At 41.9% G+C, this 15,862-nt stretch overlaps 1 protein-coding gene across 4 annotated transcripts in view; it reads right to left on the bottom strand.

Moving 5' to 3' along the window:
- SPAG9 (sperm associated antigen 9) overlaps window positions 1-13,195 on the bottom strand; it is a gene marked incomplete at its 5' end in the record, with an annotated part of 120,273 nt that extends 107,078 nt beyond the window's left edge. For all 4 annotated transcript variants that reach the window (XM_080923515.1, XM_080923516.1, XM_080923517.1 and 1 more), the window contains one exon: window positions 12,741-13,195. In XM_080923515.1, the coding sequence (XP_080779641.1) occupies window positions 12,741-13,043 (303 nt within the window). The remainder of the gene's footprint in view (window positions 1-12,740) is intronic.
- Window positions 13,196-15,862: the final 2,667 nt, after the last annotated feature.

Genomic DNA, 15,862 nt, shown 5'->3' with positions numbered 1-15,862 from the left:
CTGCTCTGTTTTTTAAAACATTACTGTTAGTGGAGGTGGTAATGGTGTGTGTGCACGCACTTGTGTGTTTATGTACATGATGTGTTGGAGAGAGAACTCAGAGGTATCATAAAATGCAGAGGCCAAAAAAGTTTGCAGAATCAAGTCTTTTCTTCTACCTTTTCATAGATTTTAGAGATCAAATTCAGGTTACAAAGCTTATGCAACAAGTGATAAGCCATCTCACAAACCCAATGGTTCTTTTTATTATAATTTGTATATAACATTTGTGTGCAAAATAAGATTTTTAGAACCATTACTGTAATGCAGGCTTTTTGCTGTTTATTGTTTAGAAATAGGAAGGAACTCACAATGTAGCCCAGGCTGTCTTGGAATTTGTGGTCTGCCTGCCTACACCTTTAGACCCTTGGGATTATAGGTATATGCCACCATGCCTGGCAGCCAGAAACATTTTTAAAAAGAAACAACCCTAAATTGATACTTATGTAAAAGGACCTTCATAACTGATTTAATATGACTTACTATCTTTATGTTGGCATGATTTTATATAGAGTTGGCCACCCTGAAGTATACTTGGCTAGTAGCATCAGAACAATCATGGTAAAGTTGGAGAACCAACAAAATTATGGTGAGATTTTTTTTATTAAAATAGTAAGATTTTTTTAAATGCAGTTTTCTAATTACTAAATGACTGCATTCTGGAAATCCTGTTTATTAACCCCACCATAATAGAGTTGGTTTAATACTTCCAAAATGTTATAACATAAATCCCTCTTCCTATTCCTCTCTACCTCACTCTCTCTCATACACTCTTTTAAGCCTACAGTTAAAGCCTATGAATGGGAATTCTCAATATGTAAAATAAATAAATCTTCACTCTACGTTCAGCTTAACAGCTACCAGGCCAGCAGCAATATTGATGAAACTTCAGACAGAAGTCTCCTGGGAGCAACTAGACACTGCTTAAAAAAAAAAAAAAAAAAGTAGTGGACAATACCAATTTATGTCAGGATCTAAAAAAGAATCAGCTCTCTGATAAAACAAAATGCCTCCAAGTCCAGATGGCTTATAGGGACTGTTTTGCCCCACTGTTCTAGATAAAAACAAATGAATTCTTTGAAAAGGCAAGCTCCTCAGAGACTGCGGCTCTCTGGAGTAAGACACGGGAGGTCAACAAAGGTTGGAGAGCCCTTTAAATAGAATTTTTGAGTATAGCAATTGTCTAAAAGCTTAACACCACCAAATAACAGGCTTCCTTGCTACCAGACATCCTCCAAGATAAACACCCTTACTTATTCTGAAGGGAGAAGAAATTATTTCCATTATATAATCATTATTTATTTTTAGCTAAATGTACTTACTTTTTAGTGTAGCTTGTTTTATGAAATAAGAAAGGACTGAAGATCATAAGTAACATAGGAAAAACACCCCCAAATCTAATGTAAAAAAATTAATAAGTTATTTACTTCAAAATCAGTATAGAAAAAATCAGGTTTATGCCAGGCATGGTGGTTTATATCTATAATTCTAACAAGATTAGAAATTCAAAGTGATTCTCAGCTACAAAGTGCGTTCCACACCAGGACATCCTATCTATCTCTCCCTCTCCCACTATCTATCTCTCCCTCCCATCTCCCTTTCCCTCTCCCTCCCCCCCCCACACACACTGTTAAATAGCTGTGGTGCTATATATGCTTGCAGTCCCAGGATTTAGGAGGCAGAGACAGGAAAGTTATATATTCTAAGCCCTAACAACTATCATATATTCTAAGTCCTAACAACTGAACCCTAATCCCTAGAACCCACAAGGTGAAAGGAGAAACCCAACCTCCGAATTTGTACTTGGCATGTGCACACCCATATACAGATACAAGTCATAATAAATGCAATAATAACAACAAAAGCAGGTGGTGAGACACACCTTTAGTCATAGCATTCAGAAGGTAAAGGCAGATGAATCTCTGAGTTTGAGGTTAGCCTGATCTACAGAGTGAGTTCTAGGATAGACAGGGCTACACAGAGAAACCTTATCTTGAAAAACTAAAACCAAACTAAACAAAACAAATCTGTTTAAGTTAGCCAGGCACGGTGCACTCTGGAGGCAGATGCAAGTAGATCTCTGAGTTTAAGGACAACCTGGTCTACATAGTGAGATCTAGGACAGCTAAGGCTACATGGTGACCCCGTCTAAAGAAAAAAGCAAAAACAGCAAAAAAAAAAGCAAAGGAAGAGATAGAGATAATTAGTGGTTATCAGACACTTGAAACTATAACCTGAAAAAAAAGAGAGAGCAAAACTATTAGAAGAGGAAAGAGGAGATTCTGAGAAAAACAGACAAAGCAGGAGTAAATGAAAACTGTAATCAATACAGTCAAAGACAGAAAAGTCACTGCTCCTATAGAGCCACAACAGTGGGCTATTTTTAAAAGAGAAAAGGGAAGAGAAAAAAATAAGTGTGGGCTCCCAAAAACCTAAAAGTATAAAGAAGTACTAAACACTTTCTTTTTAAAAAGCTATACCTTAGGGTAACCAGTAGGTAAAAGAAAACACTCCTTTGTAAGAAAATCTAGCTGTCATGTGCTGAAGATAAATTAGAAATAGCACCATTTCCCAACTCTCAATAAACTAATAAGAAATACTTGATTACTATTCAGATTTTGCTGGCTGTCTCATGAACACTTTTACAATCAATCTTTTAAACCAGACTTTCCAGTGCCTTTCATCTGAATGATGATCTTAATGAACTATTACAGAGGTCATCAAAGAGCATACGTAATTCAGGCTGTTCAAAAAGACAGAGAGGCAGACAGAGACATAGATAGAGACAAAGATAGCAGAGATAAAAAAAGATAAAAGATTGGAAAACTTGATTACTAGCTCACTTTAAATAAAAAAAATTTCAGGAATATCGAATCATCATGCAGCTTTAGACTCAGCAATCAGAGACAGGTGGATCTCTGTGAGTTTAAGACCAGCCTGGTCTACATCACTAACTCTAAGCAAGCCTAGGCTAACATAGAGAGACCCTATCTCAACCCCACCACTACCAAAAACAATCTCTGAAATTCAAAACCAGCCATGTACATTCAGGTATGGTTGCTACTGAGTATATAAAACTGAATAAAAAATTTACCCCCAAAAACGGAATTTATCAGTAAATGTGGGAAAACATATTCAACTAAAGGACTTGGGGAAAGCAAATCAAAGCAAGAAGTAGTACTTAATGTACAACAGATAGCAACAGAAACCAAAGTCTGATAGTGACAAATGTTGGCAAAGATGAAAGGAAATAACTCTACTGTTTCTATTTTTAATGTGGATGGGTGTTCTGCAGACACGTATATTTCTGCACTGTGTGTGTCTGGTGCCAGAGTATGTTAGGTACCCTTAGAACTGGAGTTACGGGAGTGAAAAGAGTCAAAAGACTTATGGGAAAACTTTCTAGAAGTTTTAGCATAACTTGGCACCAACAGTAAGGGACAAAAATTTGAATGCACAAAGAGAACTTTAAATGAGCTTAGGCTTAGCAATTTGACCTTTAGATATTTATCCATTTAGCCAACACACACTTATTAAGTGACCACTGAACCCCCAGTTTGGTGAAAGAATAAAAAGCAATAGATTAGGGGGCTGGAGAGATGGCTCAGTGGTTAAGAGCACTGACTTCTCTTCCAGAGGTCCTGAGTTCAATTCCCAGTAACCACATGGTAGCTCACAGCCATCTGTAATGGGATCCAGTGCTCTCTTCTGGTGTGTCTGAAGACAGCCACAGTGTGTGTGTGTGTGTGTGTGTGTGTGTGTGTGTGTGTGTGTGTGTGTATAACAAATAAACCTTTAAAAAAAAGCAATAGGTTAGTCTGCTAGATCGGTGAGGTGTGAAGAAAAGGGAAAGAGACTTGGTTGTGGGAGAATATGAAACCACCGTACACCATAATCCATACTTGGGTCTTCATAAAAGGGAATCCAGAACTGCATCTTAAATAACAAATCAATCAGTCCTTAGGTAAAATTGGGTTAGCAGGGTACCTTAGTGGGTAAAGTTGGCTGCTGCTCTAAGCCTGATTTGAGTTCAATCCCAGGAACACATGTGGTAGAAAGAGAGAACAGATTCCCAAAAGTTGTCTTTCATATGCACACCAACAGCATGTGCATGCCCTACCCCCACAATAAATAAATATATTTTTAATGTTTTTATTTTATTTTTTAAAGATTTATTTATTATATATAAGTACATTGTAGCTGTCTTCAGACACCAGAAGAAGGCATCAGGTCCCATTACAAATGGTTGTGAGCCACCATATGGTTGCTGGGATTTGAATCAGGATCTCTGACCATCTGTAATGGGATCAGATTCTATCTTCTGGTGTGTCTGAAGACAGCTACAGAACTCATATATACATAAAATAAATAAATAAATCTAAAAAATAATAAAACTAATAATTTAACTAAAAATATAATACTAATAACTAGAAATGAGGGAGATGGGAATTAAAAATTGGCCAGGTAAGATGGTCAGAGAACAAGGGAAGCAGACTTTGGGGGTAAGTTTATTTTTAAAGATGTTAGAAAATATTCATGTCCAATAGGTAATGTGAATGAAACCAAAACTCTAGAGAGGAAGGGAACCACTGTATTCCTACGAAGAACATAAGTATCAAGACAAGTGTTTGTTAAATCAAAGACATATCCATATGGAATAATGAACAATGGGAAATAAACCACAGGTATGCAGAGTGACAAAAAAAAGGGCCTATGAGAAAAAGTCAAGGGAAGCAAACACTAACATGAATATGGGAAATTCAGTGGTCAGACACCAAATTGGATGAGGAAGAAATACAAAAGCTCTCCAAATCACACAGCCTGCATATAAGGCCCTCAATTCAGTTTTCAGCTCTGCAAAACATTTTATTGGAAAGACTTGGGAAAAGTTACACATTGCTGCGAAATCAAGTTTAAAAATGATTATGGCTAAAAGTAGTAGACATCCATTTATGAAAATAATATACTTTTCCATTTTTTCCTAGAGTCAGGAAGAGAAATTCTAAATGTAAATGTTAAAAGTTTCAGACCTAAATATTTATTCTTCTGAATCTAGTTGCCTCCTGCATCAATTTAACCTTTTTTATAAGCTTGTTTCATTTAACATGCCTGCTTTTTTATTCTATCATCCTATTTACTTCCTGAACAGCATCTACAATCTACTGTTGTATTTACTTGCTTTTCCTTCCTAAGGTGGTGGGTAGGTTCTAATTACATAGCTCCTATCTTACATCCTGGAACCCTTGATTCTCTAGCCTTAGCACAGGCAGCTCCCATACTAGCTCAACTCCCCTCCCTCTTTCCCTCCTTAGTCTCTTGTTCCTCTCTCTGCCATACTGGGAATCAAACCCAGGGCCCAGCCCTGTGCATATTAATCAAACACTCAACCATTACAACTTACTGAAAAGCACAAGCCAGTCTCTCTCTGTCTCTCTACCACGTAGGCTCAGCTGTCCTTTGAACTCAAGAGATCCATCTACCTGCCTCTACATCCCAAGTGTTGGGGTAGAAGGAGTCCAGCAACACAGCAAGTATGAGGATAGCCTGGGCTACATAAAACACTGTCTAAAAGAAAACAACAAAAACCTGATTCAAGACAATTGTAATAATGCACTGCTTATATTTCAGAACTTTTGAAAGAGAGGCAGAAATCTCAAGTTTGGGACCAGAATGAGATACACAGTAAAACCTTGCCTCAAATTTTTAAAATTAACTCAAATAGAACTTAGGTGACACTAGAAAGTATTCTCAAATACAAATATATTGTTGTGTTGAGGAAAGTGTCAGAATGTCAATTTACTTTGAAACAGTTCAGCAATAAAAGAAATAAGTGTACATAAGCCAAGACAGCTCAACAGAAAAAGAATACAAGCCTGGCAGCCTTGGAACCCACATAAAGGTAAAAGGACAGAACCAACTCTACCATATTGTCCTGTAATATACACACAAACACTCATATTAATAAGATTTTCATATACACATCAACACCCTGACATTCACATATAGAGATGAATAAAACTACTGAATCTTGGCAGTGAGTGTACAGATATTCAGTGAGTGGGTGTGACCTTTTTTCTAATAATAAACAAGTGGGATAGTTGACCATAACACTTTACTGACTATGGAGCTGGAGAGAACATACATGTACTGCTGCTGTTACTCTTGCTCTCACAACTGCAGATCACAGCCAACCATGTCGGGCAGCTCATAGTCAAGTTAACACTAGCTCCAGGGAATCCAATAATCTCCTCTGGACTCCAAGGGCACCATGCACATTCCCACATATGACACACACACATACTAGTTAAAAATTAAATCTTGGAGCTGTAGAGATGGCTCGGTGGTTAAGAGGTCTGACTGCTCTTCTAGAGATCTTGAGTTCAGTCCCCAGCAATCATATGGTGGCTCACAACCATCTGTAATGGAATCTGATGCTATCTTCTCGTGTGTCTGAAGAGAACAACAATGTACACACATACATTAAATAAATTAATAAATACAAATAAATTAAAGGTTTAAAAAATGAAATCTTAAAAAAAAACATACAAAGTAAGGAGAGATGGCTCAGTAGATAAGAGCACTTGCTGGTCTTGCAGAGGACCTAGGCTTGGTTGCCAGACCTTCCACCCACAACTCCAGTACCAGGGGATCTTGTTTTTCTGCCATCTTTGAGCATTGAGCATCTAAGTGGTTCAAGCACTAAATGCAGACAAGCAAAGGCATTTCAAAAAAGGTCTCTCTCTCTCTCTCTCTTTTTTTTTTTTTTTAAGGTTTACCAACCTTGACTTTTAACTGTACTTAATCTAGCAAATGGTGGTGATGCATGGGAGGCAGAGGCAGGTGAGTTTGAGACCAGCCTGGTCTATAGAGTAACCCAGTCTCAAAAATGAAAATAAAATAAAAATAAAAAAGAAAGTGACAGAGGACAGCCAGTACCTTTTAGCTTTCCCACTCATGCACAGGCACATGCACTCACACACACAAATAAATGAATCAATCTTTAAAAAAAACCAACCAAGTCTGAAATGGTCATATTATGCCTATAATCCTAGAACTTGGGAAGTAAAGGCAGGAAGATCAGTAATTTTAGGTTATTCTTGTCTATATAGTGAGTTCCTAGACTAGCCTGGACTACAAAGCTGTTACTAGAATAATGCTGATCTTTTTGCCTTTTCTTTTATTCTTTTCTTTTCCCCACAGGTTTCTCTGTGTAGCCCTGGCTGTCCTGACTAGTTCTGTAGATCAGGCTGGCCTTGAACTCAGAGATCTACCTGCCTGTGCCTCCCAAGTGCTGGAATAGAAATCATGCGCTACCACACCCAGACTGCTGACCTTTTCTCTAACAGAATTAATAAAGAGGTCAGCACCAAAGTATATTATTGGAAAAGAGAGAAGCCATTGTTCCACTGAAGATACAAACCACAGCATTTTATTATATGAAACGAAGCTCAGGTTTAATAAAGATATTTTAACAATCTTAAGCATGAAGGTAAAGAGATAAAGATGTATCTGAAAAAGTAAAATACACCTAAGAGCACAAGTGTGGGCTTCTCTAAGATAGTCATAACAAGTGATACATACCCAACAACAGGTACAAGCTCCTCAAGAAAGATGTACCCAGATACAAGATTTGTTCTTTATTTAAGTATTTTATTTTTATTTGTATGTGTGTCTGGATGCTTGTATATGAACCACATGCATGCAAGAGTCTGAGGATGTCAGAAGAGGTTGTCATATCGTCCAGAACAGGAGTTGTAGGCTGTTATAAACTGCCTTGTGTGTGTCTATGAAATTAAGGAAATTTAGAATCCTCTGAGAGATGGGCATACCTCTGGAGGATTATTTAGTCTACACTTTTAATTGATGTAGGAAGACCCATTTTACTGGGGGTAAGACCATTCCCTAGGCAAGGTTCCTAGACTATTAGAATAGAGTAAGCTGAGACTTACAAGCATGCATCCATCCTTCTGTTTCTGACCATGAATGCTCCCTTGACTTCCCTGCCATGATGGACTGGACTTTGAATTGTGAACTAAAATAAGCCCATTCTCCCTTAGGTTGCTTTTTCTTTTAAAGATTTATTTTATATGTATGAATGTTTTGCCTGCATGTATGTATGCATGTATGTATATGTGTGTATACCTGGTATCCATGGAGGTTAAAAGAAAGCATCAGATTCCCTGAAACTGGAGTTACAGATTGTTGAGAGCCATCATGTGGGTGCTGGGAATCAAATCTGGGTCCCATGTAAGAGCAACACATGCTCTTCACTGCTCAACTATCTTTTCAACCCCCTAAGGTTGCTTTTATCAGAGTGTTATCACACGGATAAACAAGAAAAAAAATTCAGGTTTGCTGGAATTCTCTTTATAAATAAACAAGGTGAGAGTAGCTAAGAATGGCACCTAGCATCAACTCTGACCTCTTTACGCGCACACATATATGAATACACCCCTAATGAACATGGAAACCATATGCACTAATTAACATGGAAGCCATGCATATACATATAACTTATAACACATTTTTAAAAATGGAAAGCATTTTTTAAGTTTTTGTTTTGCTTTAAGATAAGGTCTAACTGTGTTGGCTCTGACTGTCATCCAGAGTGCTGGAATTAAAGGTATGCACTGCCATGCCTTGCTTAGACTTTTTTTTTTTTTAATGACTAACTAACAGTGGTGGTACAAACCTATAAATCCAGCACTTGAGAGACCGAAAAATCATGAAATCCTCCTCAAAACAGAGAAACAAATAAATATGAAAAGATCAGACTTCGGTTAGTAGACAGTGTAACTGCTAAAGGTCTTTCTCTCCAAGCCTGATGGCCTGAGGGTATTTGGGATGTGTTAGATGTATTGATTTGTTTAATTATAAATTTCTGCGATTTTATGTTTTTGTGTCATTGGTATTTTGTGTGTGTGTGTATATATATGTATGTATGTACATATACATATACATGACGTGTCTATAGAGTCCAGAAAAAGGTGTCAGATCCCTTGGTCTAGAACAAGGTAGTAAGCTGCCATGTGAGTGCTGGGATCAGAACAGGGTTCTCTAGAAAAGCAACCAGTGCTCTAAACCACTAAGCTATCTCTCCAGACCTGTTTTTTAAAGTTTTAATCATTACATGTCTATGTGTTGTCTGAATGCTGGTTTGTACACTTGTGTGCAGTACTCAAAGAAGCATATCAAGATGCCATGGATATCCTGGAGCTGGAATTACAAGCAATTGTCAGCTGCCTATACGGGTGTTGGGAACTGAACTCAGTCCTCTGCAAGAGCAGTAAGTGCTCTTGACCACTGAGCCATCCCTCCGCTCCTAAGGATTATTTCCCTCTGGAGCTGGAGATACAGTCAAATGTGAGCTGCTGGATGTGGGTTCTGGGAACAGAACTTGGGTCTTCTGCAAGACCAGCACCAGCCCTTTAACTGCTGCTGAATCATCTCTTCAGCCCCTGATGACCTGAGTTTAATCCCCAAGGAGAATTTGGTAGAAAGAAAGAACTGACCTCTCTAAGTTCTCCTCTCACCTCTGCCTATGAGCCATGGCATACTCATCCTCAAGGATGCTAAATAAATAAACAAATAGTTTTTTAAAAGAATAAGCCAGGCATGGTAGCAAACAACGATAATCCCAGCACCAAGAAAGCTGAGACACAATTGTTGGGAATCTGCAGCCAGTAAATTCTAAGTTCTAGACCAGCCTTGGAAAGAGAGTAACTCAGTCTCTCCCCACACACCCCCCAAAAGTAAATAAATTGATTCATGAGGACCACACAATATTTCAGTACACAATAGATAAGAAAGTCATTTAAACTGAGCATACAGCTGCCAGGAACTGGCTGGGAATGGCAGTGCAAGCCTATAGCCTCAAGATTTGGAAAGCTGAGGCAAAAAAATTTCAGGTTCAAGACTGATGCAGGTAGAGAGCACATTTATATAGAAAGAAAGCACAGACTAAGACTAAAGAAATAAGGAAGAAAGAAGGTGGGGAAAGAGGGAAGAAAGAAAAAAAGAAAAGGAGAAAGGAGGAAAAGAGGAGCTCGCCAGGTTAAACTCTGGGGTAAGACATTGTATGGCAAGGGAACAACATGAGCAAGTATCTGCCGGGCCTGGGTTAAAGGATGGCAGAGAACCCAAAGGCAAGAGTGTCCAGTGAAAGGTATATTAACATTTGACACTGGCCCAAAACTATGTAAAACTCTGCCTTTCTCTATGTATTCATTTGCTGCTGTTTGGTGCTGGGGACTGAACCTAGATAGAATGCTTGGCAGGCACTCCACCACTGAGCTAGATCCCAGTTCCCATAACAGTTCTAAAGGAGTCACTAAAGCAACAGACCAACTACAAATATACACAATTCAAATAAAAGCAAAAGAAAAGTGGATTCAGTACACCAATATAATAGAAATTTCATTTCTGCCTCCTCCCTGGAAAGTTCTACAAGCAAGAGATTATAGCACCTCATGGGTTCCTTAACATCTCCACCATTTCCATACTTTCCTAAATTCCCACAAAGGCACCCAGAATTTACTTTACGCTCTAGAGATGAACAATTTCCACCTTTCAAATTACTTTGGCTGTAAATACCCTCCCTGGAGCACTTCGGCTATGAGAGCACACTCTTGATCTCTGGGTTAAAGACATTGAGCATTCAGGAGAGAATTAAACAGAATCCACTCTGCACACTGGCCTGCCAGACTGAGCTTCCAGGCCTAAGTAAAACAGCTTATCATCTTACATGAGTGGTGCTGCAGATGGAGTTTTATGTGTGTGGTTTGGGCAGGGGTTCATCTAGCACCTCCTCAGTGTTCTCAATTCTCAGATCAGGAGTCTACCCAAACCTTTCATTATGAAGATTTGACTGATGTAACTAAAAGTATCAACGTTAAAGAAACTCGGTGAATAGCCTATTTTAAAGTCATTTACTTAAAAAATAAATATAAGCCAGACATGGTGGTGCTCCCCTCAGTGAGCAGTGGCAGAGGATCACTGTGAGGTCCAGGGCAGCCGGGTGCAGGTTAGCCAGGGCCATACACTGAAACCCTGTCTTGAAAAAACGAACGAACTAACTAAATAACTAACTAACTAAATAAATAAATAAATAAATACAAAGGAAGCAAAGCCTAGCACTTTTATTTTGATTCTGCAACCTGTGTCAGATGATTTTCTTGGAATGTGTGACCTTGGCATTTCATCCTGTCAGTAGGATGGAGAAAGTATTTCTTTTTACCAGAGGTGATTGGGCTTGCTTCTAATCTGTGCATATTTGGCCCCACTCTCTTCCAACTGCATCCACATCATGACAAAAGCCTATATCAGCCCAAACAAGTGTCAAGCTACCTTAAAGGCCTTGATCTGTTTTATAAATTGTGGTCTCATCTTCATTTCCACCCTTCCTTCCATGCATATTTGTACACATGCTCTTGAAATAAATCAATTTTGTTTGGCAAATTCAATGTCATTCCTTTAAGATAGGTGGACTGCAAAAGCTCAATTACAAAGCACCACTATAGCCATGATTTAAAAAAATCATTTACCTGAATGCAGAGGCACAGAACAAAATAAACCTTTAAATGGTGCTGCCTATTTAATGCTAGGAAATGAGCTGCCAAACGAATCTCACATTCTTCTACCGCGTCATTTATTTTTGAAAAACAACACGTGGTTCCTTCAATAATTAGTCTCCTTCGATCACCATGTGTTTAGCTAGGTGCACTAGATGTCTGGTACAAAAACAAGGAGAGCATTTTGACTGCCAAAGAAAGGTTCTTCAGAAACAGTGCCAAGGCACTCAGCCTGAAGGCTAAAATCCTTAACTTGCTCAAAAAGCTAGAGGATCATTTACAGCCCGGTATTCCAAAAGGCTCGCACACTCAGGTGAAGAGTACAAAGGTCACTGCTCAGGTGTTCGAGCTAAGAGCCAGCCAAGTGCACTTATCAAGTGCAGTATGCAAAGCAAACGCGGACAGGAAAAGTGTTGTAACACTCACCCACACCTACTCAACCCCGCCCCCCAATCTTTATAAATAGAGGAGTCTGTGAGGGAACTGTCCAAGGTTACCACCTGATACGAAGGAATGCCTTGGTGAAGAACATTAATAAAGTAAATGAATGTACTTTATGTACTTACTGGGGCCTGCTGTTCCATTTCTACGTGGTTGACAAAGTGTTAAAAAAAAAAAAAAAAAAGGTACATGAGGTAGAAGACTTCCTTCTCAAGAGGATCTAAATGTCAAGAAGAAACTGACCGAAAGAGGGAGATCTCTAACTTCCCAAAGCAGCAACAGCCCCCTGGAAAGGTACCGAAGCCAGCGGAACTGACACAGGCAAGACAGGACTGCCCCTCCCCATGCTAAAAGTTTGAACCCGCACCCGACTATTCTACGGTGGTCGGAAACTTCCCTAAACAAGAAGCAACCAGACACCCTCAAGTCTCCGCCCTCGGGCAGTCCCAGGTGCCCTCATGCCAGGGTGTCGCTTCCTCCCCAGGCCTTCCCTCCCTCTTCACCCCTCTTCTGGACACACGCTGGCCTGCCTAGGCTTCCAGCACCGACCGGGGTCCCGGGGTCCCGGGGTCCCAAGACGCTGTGGAGCACTGTCCCGGGCCCTGGACTCAGGCCTGCCCTTCAGGAGTCCACCCTGGCGCGCCCAGCGTCCCCAGCCGGGCTGCGACCCCCGCCCCCGCCGGCCCTCACCTCCTCGGCGTGCTTGCGCAGAGCCTTCTCCCGCTCGTACTGGGTGATGAGCTGCTCGTTGTCGTCCCGCAGCAGCTCCAGCTCCACCTGGTGCTCCTGGTCCTGCGCGAACACCGAGTCCAGGTTCTCCAGCACGGCCACCACCAGTGGCATCAGCTCCTTGACCACCTCCTCGTCGTAGCGCCCGATGAGCCGCTCGAACTCGCGGTAGATAGAGCCGGCCAGGCCGGACACCCGCTCTGACATCACGGCCCCGGAGCCTCCGGGCTCCTCCTGGTATACCACACCGTCCTCCAGCTCCATGGTGGCGGGCGGTCGGCCCCGGGCGTCGCCGGCTGAGGGGTGGCACGGGCCCGCACGGGACGGGCCCGGCGGAGGCTGGGGCTGGGGCTGGGCCCCGCGGGGTGGGGGCCGGGGCCCGAGCCGAGGAGGGGAGGGGTGGGGTGAGCGCACTCGCCCCAACCGCCGCAGCACCAACTGCCGGGGCAGCCGGGCCGCGCGCGCAACGCGTCGGCCGTGGGGCGGGGCCAGCGCCGCGTCGCCCCGGTAGGCGGGGCCCCGCGGGAGGCCAGGCGCGGCCGGGGGCGGAGCCTTGTGGTGGCCTGCGCCGGCTGTGACGCTAACTCCCAGCGCCGCGCGGGCTGAGGGGTGAGAGGCGGAGGAAGTGACAGCGCGAGGCTTGTGTTTGCTGGGCGTTCCCAGAGGAAAGGGAGGGGTTCTGGAGGGTGACAACTTTCCCGAGGAGATAGCAAGCGTCTTCTTCGCCTTTCTGCAGCTCGCCCAGCGCCTTCATGGTGCGCCAGACTTTTGTCCCCTGTTTAGCAGACAAAGAAACTAGACCCAGGGTTGCGGGTTAGTCAAGGTCATAACAGCTAGAACTGGAAAGTACTTCCTACTGAGAATTCTGAACTCAGAGAAAAGCAGGGGAAAAAAAAAAAAAAAAAGAGGATGAGGTAAACAGCCGGAACTAGAATGACTTGTCTCTCTAAAGGATAAGGTTGCCTTTAGAGAGACAAGATCGTAAGATCGTACTGTTTGATGTTCAGGAAGAGCAAGGATAGCCTTAACCAGAAGAGCAAAGCCTCTGGAGAAAGGAAAATGAATACCACTTCTTGCATTTTTCCAAACACTGGGTGTCTCCGCTCCCTGCCTACGAAAGACAGTTCTAGGCTGCAACCACAACCACCCCCCCTCTCTGATCTTGAAAGGGAGGCGGAGCTGGAAAGTGAGAGAAGCAGAGGAGGATATTGGGTGGAGTCAGTGGTGGGAATAAATCCCGTGATACATGAGGTCACCCCTCCTGGGAGTGCGTCATTTGTGGGGAATGCTACAACACCCTCGCCTTGGGCAGGCTGAGTCAAAGATCACTTCCATGTATTCTCATCTTCCGTTTTCAAGTTTGGAGGAAGACACTCGCAAAAGCACAGTCTCTGCCATAGGTGACTCAGAAGTACACCGACTCCGAGTCATCTAAAAATAAGGGAAGGACAAGAATTGAATAGGCAAGTTATTAGGGAGAAAATTGGCTACCTCCTGGGGTCCCAAATACCCTGCCTGGTGTTTAGAAGTTCGTCCCCAAAGCCTCCTACATTTTGATTTTCCTGGAAACAGCAAAAGCACTGTGGAGGTTGAGCCAGTGCCAATATATAAAAGCAAAGGACAATGAAAATTGTCAAAACTAACTTAGTGTGTGTTCTGCCATTTCCTCCCCCCCCCCCTTTAGGTTTCCCTGTCTCCCTTTCTCACCCTGACTTTGTGAGTATGTCTGGGTGCTAGGACAGCTAGTTGAGTATGAGCCCAAAATAGCCTATCATTTTTTTAACCTTTTTTTCCCCTGTGAATTAATGTTTTGCCTGTGTGTGTGTCTGGGCACCAGCCCTGTGTGGTGCCTGCAGAGGGTGTCATATCAGCAAGAACTGAAGTTTTAGCTGGTTGTGAGACCCTATGTGTGTGCTGGGAATCAAACCTTGGTCTTCTGCAAAAGCAGCTAACCCTCTTAACTGCTGAGCCTGTTTCTTCAGCCCGCATATCACTTTTTTTTTAATGTTTAAATACATGCTTTATTGGTAACTTGTCCATTGTATACACACAGTTCTAATTTAAAGGCCTTTATTTTTTAACTTTTTTATTGGTTGTTTTATTTATTTACATTTCAAATGTTATTCTCCTTCCCAGTTTCCCCTCTGGAAACCCTGTATCCCACCCCACCCACCTACTGCCTATTACTTTTTTTTATTGGATATTGTCTGTATTTACATTTCAAATGTTATCTCCTTTTTCCAACTTACCTCCCCTCTCCCCCCTCCACTTCCTTTCATGAAGGTACTCCCTCTTCCAAACCCCCTCTCCCACCTCAGCTCCCTAGTTATCCCCTACACTGGGAGAGCGTGCCTTCACTAGACCAAAGGCCTCTTCTCCCATTGATGCCAGACACTTCTATCCTCTGTTACATATGCAACTGGAGCCATGGGTCTCTCCATGTGTGCTCATTGGTTGGTGATTTAGTCCCTAGGAGTTCTGGAGGATTTGGTTGGTTTATGATGATGTTCTTTCCATGGGGTTACAAACCCTTTCTGCTCCTTCAGGCCTTTCTCCAGCTCCCTCATTGGGGTCCCCATGCTCAGTCTGATGGTTAGCTGCAAGCATCCTCAACTGTATCTGTATGACTCTGGCAGAGCCTCTAAGGGGCATCCATATCAGGCTCCTGCCAGTAAGCACTTCTTGGAATCATAAATAGTGCCTGAGTTTAGCAGCTGCATGTGGGGTGGATCCCCAGGTGAAGCAATCTTTGAATTTTTTCTTCAATCCCTGCTCCTCTATGTTCCGGTATTTCCTCCCCTGGGTGTTTTGTTCTCCCTTCTAAGAAGGACTGAGGCATCCACATTCTGGCCTTCCTTCTTTTTGAGTTTCATAAGGTCTGTGAATTGTTTCTTGGTATTCAGAGTTTTTTGGGATTAGTATACACTTATCTGTGAGTGCATACCATCTGTGTTCTTTTGTGACTGGGTTACCTCACTCAGAATGATAGCTTCTAGTTCCATCCATTTGCCTAGGAATTGTTGTTTCTAATAGCTGAGTAGTACTCTATTGTGTAAATATACCACATTTTCTGTATCCATTCC

Source organism: Micromys minutus, assembly GCF_963924665.1.
Source record: "Micromys minutus genome assembly, chromosome: 10".
NCBI lineage: Eukaryota > Metazoa > Chordata > Mammalia > Rodentia > Muridae > Micromys > Micromys minutus.
Note: the sequence above shows the minus strand (reverse complement) of the source record. Positions and strands in the feature narration are given on the sequence as shown.